The 23,645-nt window shown below is 39.3% G+C and overlaps 1 protein-coding gene across 1 annotated transcript in view; it reads left to right on the top strand.

The window, feature by feature from the left end:
- MICU2 (mitochondrial calcium uptake 2) overlaps positions 1 to 23,645 on the top strand; it is a 136,493-nt gene that overhangs the window by 101,561 nt on the left and 11,287 nt on the right. The window contains exons 5-8 of the mRNA XM_088522281.1: positions 3,662 to 3,709; positions 7,586 to 7,668; positions 13,905 to 13,967; positions 22,430 to 22,527. Coding sequence (XP_088378407.1) covers positions 3,662 to 3,709; positions 7,586 to 7,668; positions 13,905 to 13,967; positions 22,430 to 22,527 — 292 coding nt within the window. The remainder of the gene's footprint in view (positions 1 to 3,661; positions 3,710 to 7,585; positions 7,669 to 13,904; positions 13,968 to 22,429; positions 22,528 to 23,645) is intronic.

Consider the following 23,645-nt stretch of genomic DNA (forward strand, 5'->3'; position numbering starts at 1 on the left):
ACTGCTATTTCATTATAGAATTGAAATGCACTGAAATGACTAAAGATAAAACTTGTATCTGATGATGTAAAGTGGTGTTTCTGCTCCCAAGAGCAGAGAACTTATTCATCCCATTTCAAGGAACTTGGGGACCCTTTGCAGATTCAGGTGCTTGTAGTTACTTCAACCTCCTATCTAGCTGCAGAAGGGGAATCCAAACCTCTGCGAGATATTGCTTATGTAACACCAGGGAATTAAAGAACAAGTAAACTTCATACATTAATTGAAGGGGGTGAAAACTAACAGGAGGGTCAAGGAAGCCAAATAAATGGGTTATTGACTGTTATTGATGAAACGGTTACTCACCCATTTTTTCACCCCAAACTAAACTAGCTGTGGAGAATGTCCCACAGTCTCTATTCTGTTTCGTGGAGTTCAAGTCTAAATCCCTTGCCCAAGGGATTTGTCTGGGAAGCAAAGATGCCTTTCCACGGCTGCCTTGGGAGGCCCCGGGGTCTGTGCGCAGGAGACCCGCAGGCATGGATGGATGGTGCCTTGTGACACGGGAGCAGCCCCCAGCCCTGAGCCGGTCCCTCATGGCCTTTCCATACGTGTTCACGCCTTGCAGGGTGGTGCAGAAATGGATCTTCAGTAGGTTTAAATCTTTAATCTCTTCTTTAAATCTGTCTGCATAGCATCGAGGCTGCCGACATTCCCTCTGTGGCCCAAATACCCCCATTGCCCTGTAATATCTCTGGACATGCTAAACATTTGTTTCCTATCCTAGGGAAGGCTAGATAGGGTATTCTTTCCCTGTCATCACTGCTGTTTTAAAGCCTCTCTTTCTGCAGTGGTTTTATAGTAGTTGTCATTCTGGATCATAGACCTTCTGTTGTTTGGGCCTGCAGGACTGTCCTCCCTCCCTCTGTGCACCCAAAATCCATCAGGAGCCCGAGGTGTTGCAGGAACATTTGATGCAGTCGCCCATGTGCATCCGCAATACGTGGGATTTCAGCTGGCTTTGGACATGACGCCTCTCCAGTGATTTTCATGCTTTTGTCTTAACATTCATTAGTTCCTTTGAAAAGCTATAAATATTTATGTATTTTAAATACTGCTTTTACAAGTACCAAAATAATAAATCTACACCTGTTCCACTGTTCAGATGAGATTATTTTAGCTACCACCAAACTGGTTTTTAAATATTAAGTGCAGAGCATGTTGTCATCACTCCAGCTTGTAAAACTTAAAGCTAGGGAATTCTGCCTTCTAGTGGGCAGTTTTAAAATGTGTGTTATAATCTGTGAGGATAATTATGATTTATTCAGCAGCAGGAATATCGTACTATCAACATTTCCTCTAAAGTTTGAAGATAGAGTTTTCTGGGAAAAGAATAGAAGATTATTGTGTTTTTGCTAGTGCCAAATGCAGGACCTTGGTTATGAGTATGCTGAATCATTCAACAATGTAGGAAGTTTTTATCTTTTCAATTTTCCTTGGACATTATTATTATTATTATTATTATTATTACTATTATTATTATTAGTTGCATCTTTACATGTAAAATTTGAGTAACTTTAGAGTAAAATAAACAAGATATTTAATTTACTCTATGCATAAATTGCACACATCCTACTAAAAGTAGTAAAAAGACAGTAAAATTATGAGAAGGATTTTTATGTCAGTAAATCTACAGGTTAAATCTTATCTCAAGTTCAGCCCTGATATTTTGATTTTGGTATTATCAGCCTGCTAGAAAACGTCAAACATGCCATGGCTTTGCTTTAAGTCACTGAAACAAGTTTCTAAAACACAATCAAGTTTTTTTTACATGCTTTTGTTGTTTTTACTTTTGTACCTATTTCACTATAGTGACTTCTCAGACAGCTTAAGATAATATGACCGAAAAAGTCAGTCTCAACCTGTCATTTCTTCCAAACTTCTTTCCAGGCTTCTGTGATTAGAGTGCGTAGCCATCCTGCTTTTCACTTGGGTGACAGGGTGTTCTGTCTTTAAGTTAGTCTCTCCTTTGGTCCTACCATCTCTGTACAAAGCTTTTTTTTTGCAAAATACAAAGGTTCTTTCTGCAATTTTTTCAATATATCATTATCCCTGTCCACCTGGATAGCTAAGACTCTCCAAGTTCTCAGCATTTTGTATCTATCATCTCAGTTATTACAACTTTTTTTTTTCCCTCTGCCTTTAACAGTCTGCTAATATCCTTTCAAGTTCTTTGATAAAGATGTTTTTCTTACTTATCACTCTTTTGAGTGCATCGTCTCTTCTTTTATATCCCAGTACTGAACTCTTTTTCTCCATCATATCTAGCAAAAACTTTCCAGTTCGTCAGGAATCTTTGTACTGGTCCTGTTGCTGTCCGCATTTGAGAGGGCTTTTTTATTTGTTTGTTTGTTTGTAAGAATGCAAATGCAGGGATGTGACCATGATCATGAAACTTGTAAGCAAAACTGATTTTTTGAGTTGAAAGTGTTGTATGATGGTGCTGACTTAAACATGACTCACCTGCCGAATAGTAGGGTGAATAGGTGTATTTTAATGGAGAAGGAAGCTGAAGTGTAGAACCAGAGTGAATCAGCAACAGGACAGCATTAGATCTGCCTGTAGGTAAAACCTGTTCTCAGATGTTCAGACTGTTGTATTCAGCAAATTAATATTTCTAAACACTGGTATTTAAACCAGTAAGTGTTAAGTCACTAAATGAAAGCAGATACAAATGCTGTTGGCTCTGCATGGTAATTCATCAGAAATTAATTGTTTATCAACGAAGTGGATTCCTTATCTATCAATTAACTAAATGTAAATTATAGAAAGTGTTTATCTTTGCACAGATAGGCATGTCTAAACTTCATTATTTTAAGCAGCTTCAGCATTATACAATGTTTAGTTCACAAGTTAAAAGTAGCTGAGTTATTTCGAAAAGCAGTTTATAAAAGAGCCCTTTACATTTTTTTCTTCAAGCATTATTGCAGGGCAGATGGTTCAGATTCTGGTGCTTCACCATCCTTGTTCTGCATGCGCTATCTTTAGCTCCTGCGCTCTATTTTGACACTGTCACATCTTTGTGTTTGTTCAGGCTTTTCATTTGAGGTGGTATTTCAAAGGAAAACACTGGAATTTTCCTTCCAAAGAGGTGGGGGGGAAATACTTTCACCTTGCAGAAAGGACATGTTCCTATTTGAAAAAAACCCCAGCCTTCCCCTGGCGCGGGGCCCGGCGGAGCTGTCGGCGCGATCCGGCAGCTCGGCTGCTTCGCGCCTTGCCGCGTCCCCTGGAGAATGAGAGGGAAGCTGCTCGCCGCCTCTCCAGGGCTGCCAGGGCAGGGAATACTTTGATCCTGGAGGGTAACGTTAGAGTAGTTCTCCTCCCAGATACTAAATGTGACAAAGCACAGTTAATTTATTTGTCTTTTGTATAAACATGGCATGTTTTCAGTAAGAATCCAAAGATTTAGTGCAGGCCTTCTATTACTACCAAATAAGCCTGACTGTCTGGATTAGATATGAACATTGATGAGTCTCTTGATATGGAATTCCACCTTCAGAGTCCTCAAAACAGAAGTAGAGACTAACCTACATTATTTTTATTTAAGATACCAGATCTTTCAAGACTTGCTATATCTATATAAGTTGCTTGCAAGTAATTTTTTACTGTTTTATTTCAGGTTTGATCTCATATGCAGAGTACCTGTTTTTGTTGACAATCCTTACAAGTAAGTTTACATGTTTTAAACATTACATGTTTAAAAAGCACATGCATAAATACTGATCTGTTAGCAGTTTTCCAGGGATATTTTTTTGATAATCTTCTAAATTTATTCCAATTTAAAGAACTATAGAGTGGTAAGACATTAATTAGTGGGCATATACTTTTAATTGACTGCAACCCAATTCCGTACTGTTATCACTAGTCAACAGTGTCTCTTCAAAACCCTTGATGAACCCGGAATCACAAGATCAGGACAGTCCTTCAAGAGGACTTGAGGAGGAGAGGACAGGATAGGGAATCACACGCTGAGAACAACAGCAGCAGTGGGGGAAGATAAAGCAAGGTGTCTTCTGGATAGTCATTTTAGTCATTTTGGACAATGACATGTTGACATTTTAGTTCATGCTGTGACATAAAAAAATGCAGTGTTTGAAATTTTGTTGCTTGTATTTGTTTGCTCAGATATGTAATGAATGATAGACAAAAGGCTTCTATGGCATCACTTTGTGTGACTTTTTAATCAATTATTTCATTTCAAGAGTTCTTGTTGACTTTATTTCCTCTATGTATTTGATAACTCCAGTAGCCAACCTTTTGACTATCCCGAGATAAGAAATGTGGTGCTCATGTGTTACCAGGGGTGCAGAGAAGAAAGGTGTGGGCAGCTTCTGTGCTAGTCAGCCCTGAATGCATAGCCGTTCTTGCAGTTCCGTTCAGCCATCCTAGAGAGTATGGACTAACAGCAGGTGCTTTCAAAGGCGGTTTTTAAAGGAAGCAAATTTGCTGCCTCAGTAAAGAGTAGGCATTTTTTGGCTTGTGAGTGGTAGTGATCCAGGATCTTCTAAGTTTCCTCATCCATGATTATTCTGCCTTTGCAATCCATGCTTACCCCCTCCCTGATGAGCTTCAGTTGAAGCTGGAGTACACAGAGATTTGGGGTGAGACGCGAACAGAAGCACTGCACATTGAGATCTGTAAACTACCAGTGATACAGACTGGGGGCACATCCATATAACCCAGCCTCCTTTGACTAACTTACACATATCTAACACTCAAAGCAAGTGACAAACCAGGCATACTAGATCTGTTCCATCTCAACTGATGGAAGGAGGGAAGCAGTCAACTTTTGTGCAATTCAGGTAGTCCTTTTACAACGTACATCACTTCTCAGTGGAACCGCATCAGTGCACTTGGCATGGCATGAAGGGTAATCTCCTAAGAAACTTTGGCTAGAATAGCATATGAGATAGCATATATAGCATAAGTATTTACATTACCATATAAATATACTGTTTCCCTAATCAGTAGTGACTGGCTGGGCATGCAGATAACTGAACATGAGCATACGAGTGTTTTTTAAATTGGAAACAATGTAAGAGTCCAGCCCAGCCATATTGGTGATTAAAAATGTTTGTTGCAACAAAAAAAAAATCATTTTAAAATGACTGAAATTATTAGAGAATTGAAGCATATTGGAGCAAGTTGGCCCACTTCTCCAAACAATCATACAACATTATTTTTCAGGAAATTCACAGGAAATTCACATACTGAACTGGAAAAAAAAAAAAAAACAGAGACCTTCCTGTGCCAGATGACAATGCAGTGCTGATGTTGCTGCTTTAGTTACATGGGGGTTCTTTTCTAAATGTTCTTCTGAATCCAGAACCAGCAGACTAATAAGCAAACAGGAGCAGAATCGCCCGTTTCCCGAGCGGCGGTTCCGGCGCTCGGGTGAGCAGCCCGCGCGGCCCTGCGTGTCGCAGCAGTGTCTGCGTGACCGCGCTCAGCTTGGAAAGTGTGGGTTTGAGGCAGACAAAGGCTTTATTTTGCAGTCCTCTGTTCTCTGCACTGGGTGCCTCGTGTCATCGTTATCTTTCCTCTCTGAGTGCAGTATTCAGTTTCCTTCTCAGAAGTTGCTTAATGGCACTGCTGGTAAAGCCCTGCTTGGTGAATGAGCCCAGCAACTGAAATTGTCACCTTTGCTAAAAGCTGGCTCCAATTAGTCGTCACAAAAGTTGACAGTTTGGTCAAAGTGGGAATGGGTTGCAGAGGAGGCAACCTGCTCTCACAGCTAAGATGAAGCTCTTGTGTTCACATTTTGGAATTTTGCCTGATTCTAATTAAATACAAATATATCTGAGGTATTCTTTGAACTCTGCTTATTTTATGAATGCATACCATTGTAGTTACATCATATCAGATAAATATGTCATCTCTGAACTGTATAAGCAGCTTTAGGTCCTATATTTTCAGTAACAGCTTTCTTATCTGAAAATTTCAACACAGATGGTATAAATTACTATTAAATACATGAATTATTTTTATTCTGTAAATATGTTATAGGATAGACTCTTCTTGCTTTTGTACTAGTAACACAAAATTTACAATGTGGCATTTCCATGGAGAGAAAGTTTAATTATTGTGACCCAGTTGCTGGGGAAGAGCTCTGCTATGCACATTGCCATGGTATTTATAAAATATCACTGCATCACAAGGTTGCTTAACAAAGAACACTAATTGGCTGCTGAAGATGTAGCTATTTCTAAAATGTAAATATAGTACTTTATTTAACCGTCTCCTTGTTAAAAAGAACAGGGTATTTCTTATGTTGTTTCCTTTGCTGAAAGGTTTCTGCCACATTTTTTTTTTTAAAAAAAAAAGCTTGTTTTTATATGGAACTGGAAGAATGCACTTCCAAAATAAAAACACTGAAGGCATCATGCTCCCTAGAGATACTGCTTCACTGCTAGAGTGGGTCCAAGATTTTTCTTGGAAACATTTATGTACTCTAGAGGAGGTAGCTCCATGGCTTTTATAGTAATGCCTGACTTGACTGTGTTGTGGTGCTAATTCACTAGCTGCAGGAATTCCGGGGATAAGTGGTGCTGCAGTGAAGTGTGAACACCTCCCAGCAGCTCGCTGCTCCTCTGTGGCCTTGCTAGAGAGCTGCATCACTCCGTGGGAGCAAAGGAAGGTCAAGAAATTGTGGAGCGGAGCTCAAAAAACGCTATTTCTTATGGCACCTGCAAGATGCAGAACTAATCATACTCTTGTACCAAAAAGGGACATCCAGATGTTGAAGGAAAAGCAGTGTTAACTACTGTGAAGCTGCCTAAAAATTCAGCTTCATGGGAAGATTTATACAACACATATACACACGCGCGCGCACACACACACACACATATATGTAATTTTACAAAAAGGCCAGGAAGGATAATTGATCACTTTTTGGTAACATTTGGGTATGTTTTTTAGGGAAGAAGGGAGGGGAAGCAAACAAAAGCCCAGTGGGAGACCTGGCTGCCATTCCAAGCTCCATCCTTGTTCTTCAGAGCAGCAAAGGCTGGAAACATCAGTCTGTGGTGCTGCATGGCAGGAGTGTCTGAGCAGTGTGCCAGCTCTTCTAAGCAATTTGGGAAAAAAATATCATTTTCTCATGGCACTTTTCAGGTTTCTCAGATGATATGTAGGTCTAATCTACCTATCAGAGGTAGACTTTGAAAGTATCCAGAGATGGAGAAATCTGCAGGGAATGTAAGCCCAGGACAGTAATGCAGGCAACATGTTCACGGTAGTTAAGATCAAATTTACATCCACCCCTCTGTTTAGGCACTGCTGACATCTCCTGTTTTGCCTTTGCATTAAATATCCCTTAAAGGAGTAGTAAAAAGATGTTTTACATGTTTGCTTATAATTATGTGTGGTACCTGGATAACATACATCCAGGTGCCAAAATGTGTGGTTTACTGGAAGTATGATGTATGTGCATAACCATGGAGAACTGAATCCCTAGGCACTATTCCTTTTATATGAAATATTTATGTACTAGTGTGTTTGTGCACATGTACACACAGTAAAATGTTTTTGCATTTTATTGCAGAACCACAGACTGGATTTAAGATTGCTTTTAAAATGTTGGATGTAGATGGCAATGAACAAGTTGAGAAGAAAGAATTTTTTAAGGTATGTGTATTTATGTGTATATTAATTTTTAAAGTATTCAGATAGTATCCACATTTAACAATACCCATGCAATCTGTGGTCACATTCTTCCTAAAATGCTTGACAGGAAAGAAGTGGCTAACGAAGCATTGCTATAGAAATCATTATCTTGAATTGTCTTTTATAAATGTTACTTTTGATTTGCAGCCAGAAATCTGTTCTCAAGAAGAGTTCTTCCCTTAATCCCTTGACCTAATTGAAGTAATCATTCAAAATAGTCTTGCATTTTCTAAATATTCTGAAATATTTTGTAAACTTACCCATCTCTAATTTTTTATTAGTTTATTAGTTTTTTTTTTTGTTCTGATTTCTTTTGTTTTGTTATTCCACTGGGTAAATACTAACCTGTACTTTAAGGAGAGAGGAATTATACTTTTCCCGTATTTTGTATAAAATATGGGAAGAGAGACAGATTTTCCAAAAATGAAAGGGAATCCTACTTCAAAAATCTGGAATGGAGTAGGAGTAATAATACATCTTATAAAACTTGCTGGCATTTAGCAGGAAACAATTTACTAAATGTTAATGTCTAAAGTAGAAAGTAAAATTAACAAGCTTTTTTTAATAGATTCCCCTCTTCATTCACATCATTCACTCATATTGGAAGTGAATAGAGGAAGGATTTTATATGAAGCCAAAAGGATCACCATCATATAGTGCAGATTACTTCTGTCACTGACATGTTAAAGAATGTTGTTGATGCAACAGCTCTAGACAGCCAGGAGAATCTAAATCTTTATAAAAAAATAACCTGCCTGATTCAGAAAATTACCAAACATTTACTTGTGTAGCCTTAAACTCTGAATTAATCTCACAGTAGTTGTTAGGATGTCTTTTGCACTGATAGCCCTTTTTTTCAGTGTGTTGTGTCTTAGCAAGATTACAAGTGATGACTCATACTTGAATGTGTTTTAAAATATTTTTAAATTGCTTTCAGTTTTAGTAATACCTGTTGAAAACAATGCTTGAAATTAGACCATTTCCCAAGACAGTGTTCCCAGAAACCTCTAATTGAGCTGCAAGATGAAGTACACCCAGAATTTGCTCTACTAAAGTATTAATTATTCTGCTGATTAAGAAGAAATCAGTTACAGCTGTTACTCTTTTTTTTAATCTCTGAGTTGTTACATCTGAAGTGAATTGTTATTAGAGTAGAACATCATCACTGGTGATGTCGCTCATCATTGAAATATGTGTTACAACCATATAGTTGATCTGAAACATCATATTCACTGCCCACTTCAATTAACCAATAATAACAACAGAAAGTCATCATAAATGGAGGGAAAAATACAGATTTTGCCCTGGATTTTGCCCTGTAGGGGCAATCAAATTAAAAGAAAATTATTCTTGTTCAGTAGATTGCTACTTTATCTGCATGTCCTTTGCATTAATTAACTGAAATAGATTAGTAAAAAAAAACTTACAAATCTTAATCCCAACTCAAGAGAGATATTAAATTCAAGTAAATCCCACAGAGTTTGAGAATGTCATGAGATGACTGTTTAACTTTTATGATAGGTGACTGTTTTAAAGCACAACTTCTTTTTTCAAAGTTACGTTTAAAAATAAAGCTTTTGGAATGGAGGAATCTGGAAAGAGCTGTGTGTGTGTTTCTCTAAGCCTTCGCGTGGTGTGGCTAGGTAATGCGTCGTAGGAAGTTGCCGTGTAGTCAATACGCCAGTAGATGGTCTGGCTGCCCCGTGCCATGTCTGGGGGCCGTTGGCGCCCCTGGCGAGGGCAGCCGGGCAGATCTCCAGGGTTTGCAGTTGGTCCTGGTGCTCGAGAGCGCCAGCCCGCAGGGACGGGGTCGGCCCTGACGCGGCGGGTGGGCTCTGCGCAGTATCGCACGCGCTCAGCCAGCTGCTATAGTATCTTCTCTTTTTCAATTAATGGCTAAGAGAATGTGTTTTGGAAGATACCTTGGAATGTGGCTGTTTTGAATTGATTTTTCAGGAAGATGGATCACATTTAATGCAGTTTCTGTAATGTTGTGAAAGAGAAAATATTCATTGTTGTCTTGACCCAGCTCCATTTAATTGCGTAATTTTACCTGATTCCAGATCATCTGGGAGAAGTTTTTCCCACCACTTGGGAGATGAGCTTGTGTGCTTAATGAAATCCAGCAGGAATGTCTTGGCCCAGCAGGCTTCCTCTTGTCCTTGTTCAAAACAAATGCTAGAAATTGTTTCATAACTTAGCGTCTAGTCTTTAACTATCAGTTTGTGAAAAAGGCTTTAAAGAAGGATATCTCGGGCAAGACTAATTTGCCATAAAACTTGAGATCTTCAGCAAAGTCTCCTGCTTACCCTACTTCAGCAGGGCTTTATACTTCATAGCAAAACTAGGCACAAGTGGGGCTTGTGCCTTGTGGGACTTCACTTCTGGTATTTCACCAGAGCTAATGGATCCTGTTCTTACAAAGAAGAAATAAGGGTGCCTTTTTAATCTTTTAAAAAGGAAATGTATTTAGATATGGAAGTATTTGATGATTTGTTGAAGATCATTGAAACAGACTCATTAGAGGCTCTATTAGACAAACCATAATGTGGTACAATTAGTATTTTATTTTCCCATGTCAGGGCAAAATTCTGTTATCTTGTTGAAGTGAAATCTCTTTACTCATTGCTAATGTCCCTATTTGTTTGAAGAATCCTGGAGTAGCTGTAGGAAAATATCAGGTAAATGTACTTTAAATGGTTAACCCACTACTTCCAATAATATTGTTGCACTGATGAAAAGTGCAATAAATATTGGCAAGTCATGGATGACTTACAGACTTTTGAATTAGTTACTATGTTTTCATGCAATGAAACATCATCTGATTCAGGTGAACTTTTAAATGTGCTGGTACTTGAAAATAATACCTTCCATAACTCATACCCTCAAAAAAAAAGTCATGAAAATCTGCTTAATAAAAATACAGGGAAAAGAGGACAATATAGAGCATGCAGAAAGTTAGCAGAGCAGTATCAATGATAATATTAATTATTTCTGTCCAATATTTGACAATAATATTAGGAAAATTAGTGCAGGGAAAGGATACTGTAAAAAAAATGATGCAAGAAGCAGAGGCAACTAATATAAGTAGGAGGGGATACAAAAAGAAATTTCAGTGTTTTTATTCTCTTGCTTTGTCACTCCTCCTCCCTCCATGTGGGCCATTATCTACTGATTAGAAAATCAGCTAGACTAAATTCTCTGAAGTAAGAATTTTGTCTCTTTGCCAAATGGCCATCGTTTTTAAATTCTGTATGTCAGAAGTAGCTTCACTGCTGTCTGCTAACATGAAAAACAGAGATCTTGAATGCAACTCTGTGTTTTACATAAGGTATTCTCCTATCCTTCATAGTCTTCTCATTTCTGGGTACATTTCCCTCTTTTCCAGTAGGAGTTAATGTTCTATCCTTTCACAGCCTTCTCTTGTTTTCTGTCCTTTCTACCTCTTTGTGTTCAAGCTAGTCTATTTTTACTGTCTCCTTCATCCAATGGTAAATATCCAAAATACAAGCAGCATCACACCTCATTTCAGTGTTAGGGCCCAGAATCCCAACCATCTCTACTTTGAGGTGGACATCTACAGTGATTTCTTGTTCAGCCTGGCAGCTCCAAAATGAAGCAGCCTTGGTCGAAGTTGCACGTTCAGATGTTGCCTGTGGCCAGCACTGCCAGGCTGCAGAGAGGTCTTCCTCAGAGCCTCCTTCTCTGCATCTCTGGGAGGGCAGTAAGAAGCCCCTGTGAACTCAGCGCTTCCTAGACACTTCCGTGCAGCTTGGCAAGGGGAATTTCCAGACATCCCTTGATGAGGAATCTGACACTAGTGCACCCAATAACACTTGTACATTAAACCTACCATCAAGAGTAAGGCTGGCAAAGGTGCAAAAATCCCCAACAAAAAAGGAATTCCCCTACCTCTATCCCAAAGAAAGGCTCCTAAGGAAAATTAACAACTGCAGCAAACTGTTGGGATTGGAGATAGGTTAGCTCTGATGGCACATTAAAAAAAACTTGTTTGATTTTATCTCTTTTAATAGACTGTCTTTGTACAGTTGTACAGCAGATAACACAAGAAAAAGAAATTGTGGAGGTTCATCTAAGACTGCACTAGCACTGGGAGCTCTGGTGAGCAGCCCTGGAGGTGCAGAGCACCTGCAGACTCCCACGGCCTCCACGGGCACTGGGTTCCTGTAAACAACTGAAAGATGAAAAAACTTCTTTTTTGTCATCCTAAGACATTTCCTCTCCTCTAACTCCTGTATCCTTCTGAGAAGATTACTACTTACCATGCTTCTCTGGTATAGAGGCATCGGTTATGGAGTTATGTATAAAATACCTCATTCTCTTTCAATTAGCTGTTCGTATATTACAGTGATGAACAGATCTAAATATTAAACACAGATAAGTGCTGCTAGGTGATGAAAGGAATCGTGGAGCTGTTAAATATGGAGTCATTTGCTGGAGGGCAGAATTCTTATCCCCCCATGAGCAATTGCTTCATTGTGCTGGAAAAATATATTAAAACTGCTGGAAATTATCATCATTTTTTTCCCAAGGAGTTCTTTCAAGAATCGTAAGGATTTACATGCAGTCTAAGAAAACAATAAGTTAAATCTTCCAGAACACTTAGAAGAAAAATTATACTGCGTGTGTGTCCTTTAATATTCTCTGCAGATTTTGTAAAGGGTACTTTAAAAATAAAATCCAAGAGAAAAATCGTATTTTGTCTTTTCAATAAGAAAAAAAATGTTTGGAAAGTATTTGCAGCTGTATTTCTTATGTGTGAGCAAAAGATGGATTTTCCAGGTAAGTACTAGTACTGTTTAATTGTTTGGTGGCAGATTTAGACTGATTTTTTGATAAATACTTTTTTAAATAGCATGCCTTGACAAAGGCAAAAAAAAATGTTGTGGAGAACTAAAGCAGACTGTTTTTTTTGCTGTTGTTTAAAATAAAAAAAAAGTCAGGTCAATTAGTCTGTGAAGGCTGAGTGAAGACCTGGGGCAACAGGAATAGTAAACAGAGTTCTTTCCTACCCACTACTTACAAGCCCATATTGGCTTCTCTTAACAATGTGACAAAGAAGAAGACCTAAGAAAGAGGTCTGGGGAGAAAAAAAAACTGCCATGTCAATTTGGTCATGGATATTTTTTTCCCATAGAGAGAGTGAGAAATTAGTCAAAAATGTTTGAGGAGCAAACCAGCAGCTTCACAAAACTTGAGCTTTGAAAGTCTCTTTCCTAAAGCTTTCAAATCCAGAAAACTGTGTTTAGGTCCATATCTGTACCTAAAATATACTAAAAGTCCCTTGTTCTTTCATTTTTTGCTGTCCATTTGAGGAGTCATAGAAATGTCTGTGGCAGGTAGGTAAACCTCGTGCTATGTTAACATTACTCATCCTTCTGCCAGTGTTGACTTCTCAAGCTAAAATACAGTCATCAAGAAAGCTTGTAGCATGCAGTGTTTCACAAAGATATACTTAAGATGCTCATAATAAGCTAAAAATCAGTGCACTCTCAATATTTCTTCAAAGCCTAATTTTGGAGAGTGGAAGTTTACCTTTAAATATCTGAGCCATTTCAATAATTCTTAAAATCTTGTTAGCTGTCTCATTCAAGATTAGTTAATTGTGCACTGGAGGGAATATTCCACCTCATGACAGTTCTAAAAATGTTTGCTTACTTGATTAAATAACAATTTCTAAAAAAAATTATGTAGTACCAGCTCTAAACAGGCATGTTTTTCATGTTCAGCAGGTCTTGCCCTTTACATAATCAGGTAAAGGTGTCAAGGAGGACAATATGAAAATCACAGAGTAACTATGTTATTCCCCTAATGTTCCTAGATAAAATATCCCTGAATTTCAAGATCTCATGCACTGAATGCTAAGAGCAAATCTAATAGAAGAGAATCTATTCTAAAAATAGAACAAGCATTGGGTAGCCAAGAGAGAGCCCATTTGATATGCTGTGCACAACTGAACTAACCACATGAGATAAGACATTTCTAACGAAAAGTGTGCTTCAAATAGAAAAATGTCCTTAAGTATGCAAATACTTTGTCATGACTAGAAGAACTTGCAAATACACATTGAGGTATTAATTAAGAAAAGGTGAAAATAATGCAAGTTTCTGAAAAAGGAGACTCTTGTAAATGCAAGCTTATAATTTTCTTCTTTTGTCATGTTTGAACAAATACAGCTGCAGAGAATCATTGGAAAGCAAGATGATTTGAAAACAGATGGAAGTGAGACAATATTCCAGGTATGGAACAGTCATGCACTTGGCATTTTCTTTTGAAAGACACTGGCATATTTTCTGTGAACTTTGTTATTTTTTTCAGAGCTTTTAGATGGATATAAATATCAGTGTTAGTGGTTCAATTAAATGAAAGCATCCGATTTGTCAACTCTCCTTTTTAACGGAAAAAGAAAAATGTTCTAAACTTCTGAATCTCCTGATGAAATATGTGCAATTAATGGCTTTTATTACTGTTTAGTCACTTCATTATTTACTCCCTGTATGTCTCTATTTCAAAAATATATATATATAAACTCTCTTATTTATGAAAAGTTCAGGAGGAACACTGTATTGCCACATGAGAAAAGACACTTTTCAAAATAAAACTTTCCTAAGCCCGTGGTGCGAAGACAGTAGCTGCTACAGTCGGTATCAGCTTAGTTTGAGTGGTTTTGCAGTGTCCTCACTGTTTCTGAGGTGACAAATGCTGGGCCCGCTACCGAAAAGAAAGGGCTTAAATCCAGACCCAAAGAAGGAGGATCCACAGATTACAAATTCCAGTTGCATCCAAAGCTTCGGGTGGCAGGTGTGTGTCCATGAGGAAAGCAGCAAGTAAATCCTTCTCTCTTCTGGCTGCATCTCCCCAGGTGGCACCAGTGCAACCTCCCCTCTCCTTTAGGCAGCCTCTGACGCCTCCCACTTCTCCTTCAGGCTTTGCCCAACAGGTCCACAGTGTAGAGACTGGAAAATGGACAGGGGGGCTCTCAGAGTCCTGAAAACGCCTCAGAAGAAGCTGATAAATCAGGGGCTAGGGGAAAAGATGGATTCACTCGGTCTATGACTCCAAGACAGGTTGGCTGTAGCAGCAGCACAGCTTCCATTGCATGCTTGAATTGGACAAGGTTCTTCGAGGATATTTTTCTCACCACAAATTTGCTTCCAGTCTTACCCTGAAAACTGATAATCAGGCAAGGGGCAGAAACTGCTGATGGGGGAAGCATTTGATAGCAAACTTAGGCACAGTTTATAAACCAACCATGCAGCAGCAGTGCCTGCAAAGAATAGGTCCAGCTCTTGTTCTTTGGTTTTTCACCAGCCTGGGGGGCAGAAATGGCAGTGGCAGCATTGCTGGCACGTTTGATGTCTACTAGACATATACAAAAATTATCTTTTGTTGCATGAAGGTATTGGCTTCCTTGCTGTCCGTACAGAGATCTGTTGAAATTCGTTTGATGGAGTAACAGCCATCTCTTTTTTTTTTTTTTTTTTTTTGAATCTTTTCATCAATCACCAGATTAAAGTAGCTGGGATTAATCGGGTTGTCTGCTCTTCAAAACCAGTTTCAGTTGACACTGAACTGCCCCAACAGTGAAAGGAAAAGGATCTTTATTCTGCATGAATGCACCCTGCGGTATAATATTTCCAGAGAAACTTTGATACAGCTGGACAGATTTAGCCATAAACACATCAGCTTATTGGAAGCTAATTAAATACCTGAACCTGAATGCCCTTATTTTGTTTTCGTCTTGCTTTAAATTTCATCTCAACTGAAAAAAAATCTGAAATTGTTTTAATGAGAATATTATTTAATACAATTATTAGCAGATTACAAATGGAATTATGGTTATTCAAAAATGAATTAAGTAATTCAGGGAGTACAGCTGTCTTGAAATACTTCTGATCTCTATGTTTCTATTGAGCAAAGTCTCAATTATATAAGTCTCTATTTTTTCTTCTTTTTTTCAGTTTTTACTTTACGCCTATGTTTGTCTCTCACAAAGAAGTTCTCTATAGGCAGTGAATCTGACTGTATACAATGCAGTGGCAATGCATATGTTTTTTCTTCCTTTAATTTCTGACACTTGCAGCAACAGTTATAGTATTGCTTTCAAGCAAAGCAGGAAAAAAAGTTAATACATAAAAATAAGGCAGTGTTCTTTGAAAGCTGGACTATTGCAACAGGAGTTTGGTGTTTAGGGTAGTTCTGCACTTCCACAGTCACAGTTTGCATAAGAGTTTGCTGAGCTTTCACAATAATTCCGAGATTACCTCTGATACCAGATAAGAATATGCCACATAGCCATGAAAATAAGTTTTAAGTCTGTTTTAAGTCTGTAACTTTATTTAACCAGTAGATTAAGTGATATTAATGTTGTAAGACTAAGTGATATTAATATTGTAATATGTTGGTATATAATATAATATTATTTACCTACTAGCTTAGATATATGCAAGTATGCTCCCTGTCTAGTATGCACCAGTATTCATTTACAGTTTGGAGATACCACTCAATATTGGTGGATGTATTGCACTAGCAAAAGGAGCTCTTGTGTGCTGTGCTCCTGGGGTCTTTGTATCACTGTATTTTTTGCTGATGCTCTGAGTTACTCGTCCCACGTTCATGCGGGACGTCCTGCTGAGCGCTCCGACACGCTTCACGGAGAGGCGCAGGGCGGTCGCTTTGCCTGGAGCAGCTGTCGGGCGTTAAAGTGCACGTGCCCCAGGAGCGTGGTGTGTTCTCAGAAAGGTGCTACCCGGTTAGCAGCTCCTTCCTTCCCTTCATGCCCCTCAGTTCGTAAAGGGCAGCTGCGGCAGCGTGGGCCGTGCTGCTGCGCGGGCAGCGAAACCAGCGCTGGCGGGTGCAGGTACCGGGAGGGCAGACCGGCCCTTCCGAACAGGGACTTTGCTCCTGGGCCCCTCCATTTAGATTAATGAGTTAACAAGCAGTTTCGATACCTCTCGTTGGTGTAATGGCTAAAGTTAGAAATTAATTTTCTTTACTGTTAGGAAAGGAATGACTCTCAAGTTCTATATTCTTAAAATGGAATTCATGTTGGGAAATATTATGTGCTATGTCTAGTTTCCAAATGATTAAGTATATGGTTCTGAATTCCATAATGAGCACATTTTCATACAAAGTATCTCATTTGCATGTTTTGTAAAACATTTAACTAGTAGTTGGGGACACAGCTGTTAACCTCTTTTAAACAGATGCTTTTGAGCTAAAATTCAGCTGACTGTACGCAATGTACTTTTAAGCACATCCCTGGATATTTTCCTATTGAAAATGCATCAGTTGTTTTAGCTTCTCTCCTTGGTGGGAGAAAGGGGTTGTCTCAAGATTGCTGAATGGCATCAGTCATACATACGTTTGTCACCACTTACAGTTTTTACACTTGCACATTAAGCCTTCAGATATTTTAGCATTGAGTTGTATCTTCTCAGCCACACACACAGTGCGGGACAGCTTAACCTGCCCGCCTGTGCTGAATTTCTAATAAATTTAAATCTTTGTATCTGTTGCTTCAAAGTCTGCCATGCCCTGGGCCCAGAATAGCTAAAGGCTACCTAAACTGAAGGGAGGAAAGCTCTGCAGCAGCACATAGAATTTTCCAAGAGTCTGGTCCAACACTAAGATGAATATTCCCCTAAAGCCGTGCCATAAATCTTGTCACCTTTCACGTCAGGTGTAAGGCACATTTCTCTGACCTGTCTGCTCCAACATAAACACGTGTGATTTGTATCAGCAGGTTAACACTGAATTCTGCTGAAAAGTTTTCAAATACTTTAAACAAAGGAGCATTGCTCCTGCATGCTTTGAAGGAAGCTCTGCAGGCAGGTAAACCCCATAAAGGACTGAGGCACTGGGGCAGTTAAAGACATTAAAGCTATTAAAAAACAGCTGGGCCATTGTTTTAACTCACAGACAAGGAAAGGATTTTACTTTTCCAAGTGCTCTGATGACATTGTAGCCTCAAGAGAGACAAAGAAACATCTTTCTGACACCTTTCTCTGTACCTATGTACATTGAAGTACATTGAATCTGACTTTGGTAGTGAAATTTGTCTCTCGGGAGAGTGTATCTATCTGGAGCCCCGCTGTGGCTACCATCACTTCGCTTTCCATTTTGCAGATGTGTAAGACAGTGTTACCCCTTTAATCTTTGCTACGTAGCCTAGTCTGAGGCCCCTTAAATTGCCTAACTGCAGGGGCTGGGTGTCGGTGCGGCCTTGTGGCAGGCCCTGGACGATGCACAATGTCCGTGCATCGACTGCTCTAGTCTTTAATTCCAGATGGTAAAATCTACTCCTAATCTCTCGAGTCTAAATAATGCATTTGGTTATAAAATTAATGGGAATAAACTGGAAATGGTGCCTGTGAGTACGTATCTGCAGCGGGTATTCAGGGCTATTAGGAACATCAGAAGGCAGCCAGATGTGGCATACTTGGCAACACACACGGCGAGAGGGAGAAGTTGGTCACGGTCAATCTAGAGGCTGTTTTAGCCTAGAGAGAAAAAAAAGAGGAGCTTTTGGTTCGCCCTTGAGGCCAAATTAACATTAATCAGGAGAATGTACTGCCTAGAGTACAGTATCTCCCTAGGGGGTTCCTAGTTATGAGTTCTTTATTTCTTAGGGAAATTAATATTTCCAACATCTGGTGTGATAGGGAGAGAGACTGAATTTTTGTGAGGGGCCGTCCGGAGCCGCGTGTGGGAGCTGCTTCCCCAGAGGGCAGCAGCAGCGCAGCGGTCAGGCCGCCCCGGGCCTCGCGGTGCGCAGGGCCGTTCCCGGCCTCGCGGCGCCGCGGGGTTCAGGCCCCTCAGCCTGCTGGCAGCACAGGCAGTTAGAACCTGTGCCTGTTTTAGCATAAAGCATCTCCCCAAGCATTTGCTCCCAGATAGCCTATCTGGCTGGACACCTTTCTAATGCTCCATGTCCGGTTGAACTGATGCCAAACTCTGGGTGAGGTGCTGAAAGCTCAAAGGACGGTCATGTGAGAAGAACCAAGTTACATTTTCTGCCTTGGTAAAGGCACTAACAGTACAATCTGCCAATTCCATGGCATTAGTTGTCATTAGAGAAAACTAATCTTCAGAAAGTGGCAATGCCGGATGTTGCTGAATGCTAGATATTGATTATTTATTGTTTGGAAAAGTGTTCTTCAGATCTCAGGTATTGTCTGTTACACCCTCTGTAGAAAACAAATATATACACAGCTTAGACTGTCTGTACCAGATCTGATAGGTTCTTAAAGTCTACCTAGTGAGAAAGTGCTTTGCATTGCATTAAAACAGTGGTATAAATTTTCAGGATTAAAGCCAATACTGCATCAAATTTTATGCTGTTTGTTCTGGTGCTCTCAAGCTCTCTGGGCTCTGCCAGAAAGGCTGGCGCTGGAGACCTGCATCTCCCCATGTCACTAGTTTGCCTGTCTGATTACAATTCTTTTGACGTGCTGTGCCTAGTACGATTAATATTACAATGGATATATCTTCAGAAACTACTTCCAAGAACTGAATTTTGGGATATATCCCAACATCTTGGAGACTCCAAATTCAGGGTCTTCATTCTCTCAAGCAGTGCTTGAGACTGAACTTTCTAAATTGAAGACTAGACATCCCCCAGGGATAGAAACCTGACCTAGCAGCTGAAAAACAAGTAACATTTCAGAGAAGAGACCTCTTCGAAAAAAAAAAAGGGAAGATTTGGGTTTAGCTTTAGAAAGATTCAGGTCATTGTTAGCAGATAGAAGCTAAAATGTTTTTCTCTTTGACTCTCTCTTCTTTCCCAAGCTGCCTAATTCTCTGTCCTAAGCAAAAGAATTAAATCCAAAATGTGCGTTATTTTTAAATTTTCCACCAAAACGGGACATTGCACAGTGAACATTATCTTCCAGGAAGCAAGTAAGAGAACAAGGAACATATTACGGATTTTAATAATTTCCAGTCATGCCTCTAGTGAATTCTGCAATGAAAGGTGGTAAGAGTCTAGAGATAGTCAATCTATTCACAGCTCAGATGTGTTTTGAAAATCGGTTAGGTACGTTATTCTGAAAAACCATCTCACTGTGTGCTAAGTTTCTTCTCAGTGGCACTTGCTGCTACTTGCTGCAATATCAGGTCGTAAATATCAGAAGATCGGAGAACTACAAGGTTAGGTCTGAGCTGAGCCCCAGTGTTTGCAGCGTGCACCTTCTGCTCTACCATTCTGTGTAATGTAACAAAGAAGTAAATGTGTTATTTGATATTGTTTAAAATGGAATAGTTGTGTAATTTAGCAGTTCATGGTGCTTTTGAAGAGTGTACCTGGAGTTAAAGCTACTGTAGAAAAGTAAGCTTATATTTGTAACGCATACACACATGTTCGTTAGCTCCTCTGGACTTGTGTGGCATCAGAGCTTGATCTCGGTGATTCTCTGTCTGAACAAGTGGACCCAGGACACACCTGAGCTCCCCAGTGCCGACCCATGTGTGCACCGCAACTCATGCTCGCATCAGGGGCAGACTCACAACTTGCCCCAATCCCTTCTCTCTCCGTATCTGTAATAGTTACTCTCTGTAAACTCAGAAAGGGGCTGTGGGACACCTGCCAAGGGCAGAAGCCACCAGACACACCAGAGTACAAAATTTCCCTGAATTTAGGTGGTGGCTGTGTGACTGAAAGTTGCAGTCTGGTCTTTTTTCCAGCTATAAGATTAGGTTACCACTTCCCTCTCATTGCCAAGAGAGACATTCCAAGTGTAAGTTATTCTTTCACCAAGCTCAGGAGGGTGAGGTGTTGGAAATATTAATAGAGCTGTCATTATCTTCTAACAAAGATTTGTCATGTTGGTACTAATTTATACAGCTCAGCAGCAAAAGTTCCTAATGATTCTGTGGACAAAAAGGAATTATGTACTAACATGTACTTTAATTTAACAGCATTAACCCTAGTGAAAGCTTTTTTTTTCTTTTTCCTTTTTTTTTTTGAAATTTTACCCTCAAGCTGTAGTCTCTCTGGTTTCCTATTGCATATTCTGTATTAAAGAAATGTACTGTTTTGTAGTTTTAAAATACATTTAACTCTAACGTAGTGCTTGGACATCTGCCAGTTCCACATTGGAATTCTGACTGATAAAGAGGGTAGCCAACAAGTAGGTGCATATTTGTTATAAATCCAGGGATAGGCTTTGTCATCTTAGATAAGATGAGATAGGTATTGTTTGTATGTCTTCTAGCGTATAATTACAGAAACCCGAATAAAAGAAAAAGTTTTTTCTGTTGCAGACCTAGTTTTTAAAATTATTTAAGTCTTGTTTTTCAGCATGCTTTGAATGCAATACCAATTTTGATATGGAGTAATAGTTAAATATGAGTTACTAGAAGCATTAAATCAAGTAATCAGGAGCTCAGCTCTAAAAGTTACTTCAGCTTTTTTTTTATTATTGCATTTTTCGAGCTTCATTTACATATATAAACCAAAAGCACAAAAAGCAGATGAGAAATGCATTGATTCTGCTTTGTTTCTTCATATGAAACTTTGCCTTCTGTCATGAATAGTTTGGTTTTGACTTTCAGATAAGCATACAGGAATCTTTATGTATCAGTTGTCTTCATAATGTCAACTGTTTAAACTTGAGAAGCATGGACCTTATGGGTATTAAAATATTCGTTGCCTACAGTTAAATGTTAAAGTTCAATAAGTGCAGTTTACATATAACTTGAAACGTCTTTTCTAGGTTCATTCATACTTGACTTCGTATCACTGGCCTTTAGTGAAGTGTGACTTGCAGTAGAAATGAGGAATGTTACCTCTTTAATGATAAAATATTGTGTCACATATGCAGTAAGCATGAAACACACAGTGGACTAATGGGACTTGTTATTGATGATGCTGAAAGCTAAATAACCATTAGTATTAAATCTTATGAATAGGCTCTTGTCTTTCATCTTACCTCTTCAGCCAGATAAAAGACACAGAGGCTATTTAGATGTCATAAGAAGAGTTTGTTGAAATCCCTCCAGACTTACAAAAAAACCCTCTCTTCAAGTTTCTTAGTGTTTTGTTGCGTTCAAAGAAATGCACTATGCTAGTGCTGAAAGAAGAACAAAACAGATATCCAGCATTATGTGTGGTTTTAGGCTTGTTAAAGATGCTGATAACAATTTCTGAGTTGAAATAATGTGCATCCTTTTTCTGCAGAACTTTTTATCAGATTAAATAAAATATGGAAAAAATAAGAAATCTGGAAAGAAGCCATATAAAACATATTATGATAAAACACTGGGAATATGTCTTTCTGGTTTTGTTCCGTAAAGTCATGAATGTAGTTACAGAACAAAGTTTGCAAATGACTAGAACAAATGTGAAAGATCTCATTAAAACACCTTTTTACAAAGATGTGGACTTTTAAACATCAGTATTCAGTTAGGTGTCAATCTTTTTAAAAATATAACTAGCAATCTCACAAGTGCTAATCAAATAGACAAAAGGTAGTATTCAGGCCTTGTAGAGAAGCGTATATTAGAAGAACATATAATGCATTGCTTCCCATTCATGTGGAGGAATTGTTCAACTCTGAGGTTTGCGCTAGCTTTGGAAATGGTAATTAAATTACAGTGGTGTCTTGTAAAATTTTAGTTCAAAATATTTCAAGATCTGTGTTGAATATATAGCAATAAACATTCAGTGCATAATAATTAAACATAGCTTTTCATTTTGTAGGGAGCAGATTTGGAAGGCTCTGATGTTAATACCATGCTGCTGGTACATTTCTTCGGAAGAGAAGGAAAGGAAAAGCTTCGCTATTCGGAGTTTTTCAGGTATTTTTTCAGATACACGAGTCTAACATCAACCAGCCGTGTTGCTTCTCCCTGTGCTTTGCACGAGCACAGGGCTTAGTCTGGCCTCACACGGGGTTTGTTCGGGCGCGGGCAGGAGGCTCTTGGTGTTTTGCCTGGGGACGTCGCCAGCTCAGCTCCCGGGGGCTGCTGCCCGCAGGAGCAGCTGGGCACCACGGTGAGCTCAAACCCGCCTGTTCCCGTGAGGCTTGGGGCTGCCCTTCTTGCCAGCCACTCGATGGCAGCCTTCAGGGCAGGATGACTCAGGAGCATTTTTCTTATTCTTGGTCAAATCTCCAAAACAGGGACCACTCATCAACAAAAACCATGTGGGACCTGCACCCTGCCCCTCCCCCTGGCTCTTATGGTGGGATACAGGCAACTTCTCGCTTCACATTCCAGCTTCTGTGCAGGCTTCAACCAAGCCTTTTCTTTGATCCTTTGAGCCGCTTTTGCAAGGGCACCGGGCAGGTACTTCATGGCACTCAAGTCAGAACTCAAATTAAGCCTGAAGGTAAACACTGTATCCAGCTGAAACTGCAGTGAAGCACTGAGGGACCACTGCTCCCTGAAGCGTGTGGCAGCCCATCTTATACAACCTATTTCACTGTAAGCTTTGTAAAATCAGAAGACAATAAGAAGTTCTAAGTCTGATATAAGGAGTAATTCAGTTCAAGACACCACATCTTTCCGTGTGAATCTGGGAGTCCAAATGCACGCTCTTTCATTGAGATAAATGACAGTTAAGTGCTCAAATGCCTGCATGCGTCTTGACACCTGTATTGTAACACAACATCAAGAGAAGATCCATCTACATTACTAGTGCTTTTTCTACAAAAAAAAATCAGTTGTTTGTGTTCTGCAAAATTAAGTCAGGATAATATGTGTATTTCAATTTATATTCAGAAGCAGGGGAATCTGTCAGCTCTCTTAAAAATGGATATTGTTGCAGAGGTTTTGGCAAAGCCATAGTAAAAAAAGGAAGAGTGACAATTTTCCTGACACTACAGAGCGTTCCACTCCACTGACTCAGGCACATACCAGTCTTCAAATAAACAACCTTTTTCTTCTGAAGACCTCGACTCAATAGAAAACTAAAT

This window comes from Tinamus guttatus, unplaced genomic scaffold (assembly GCF_059628265.1).
Source record: "Tinamus guttatus ecotype Peru unplaced genomic scaffold, ASM5962826v1 Tinamus_guttatus_pri_ptg000150l, whole genome shotgun sequence".
NCBI lineage: Eukaryota > Metazoa > Chordata > Aves > Tinamiformes > Tinamidae > Tinamus > Tinamus guttatus.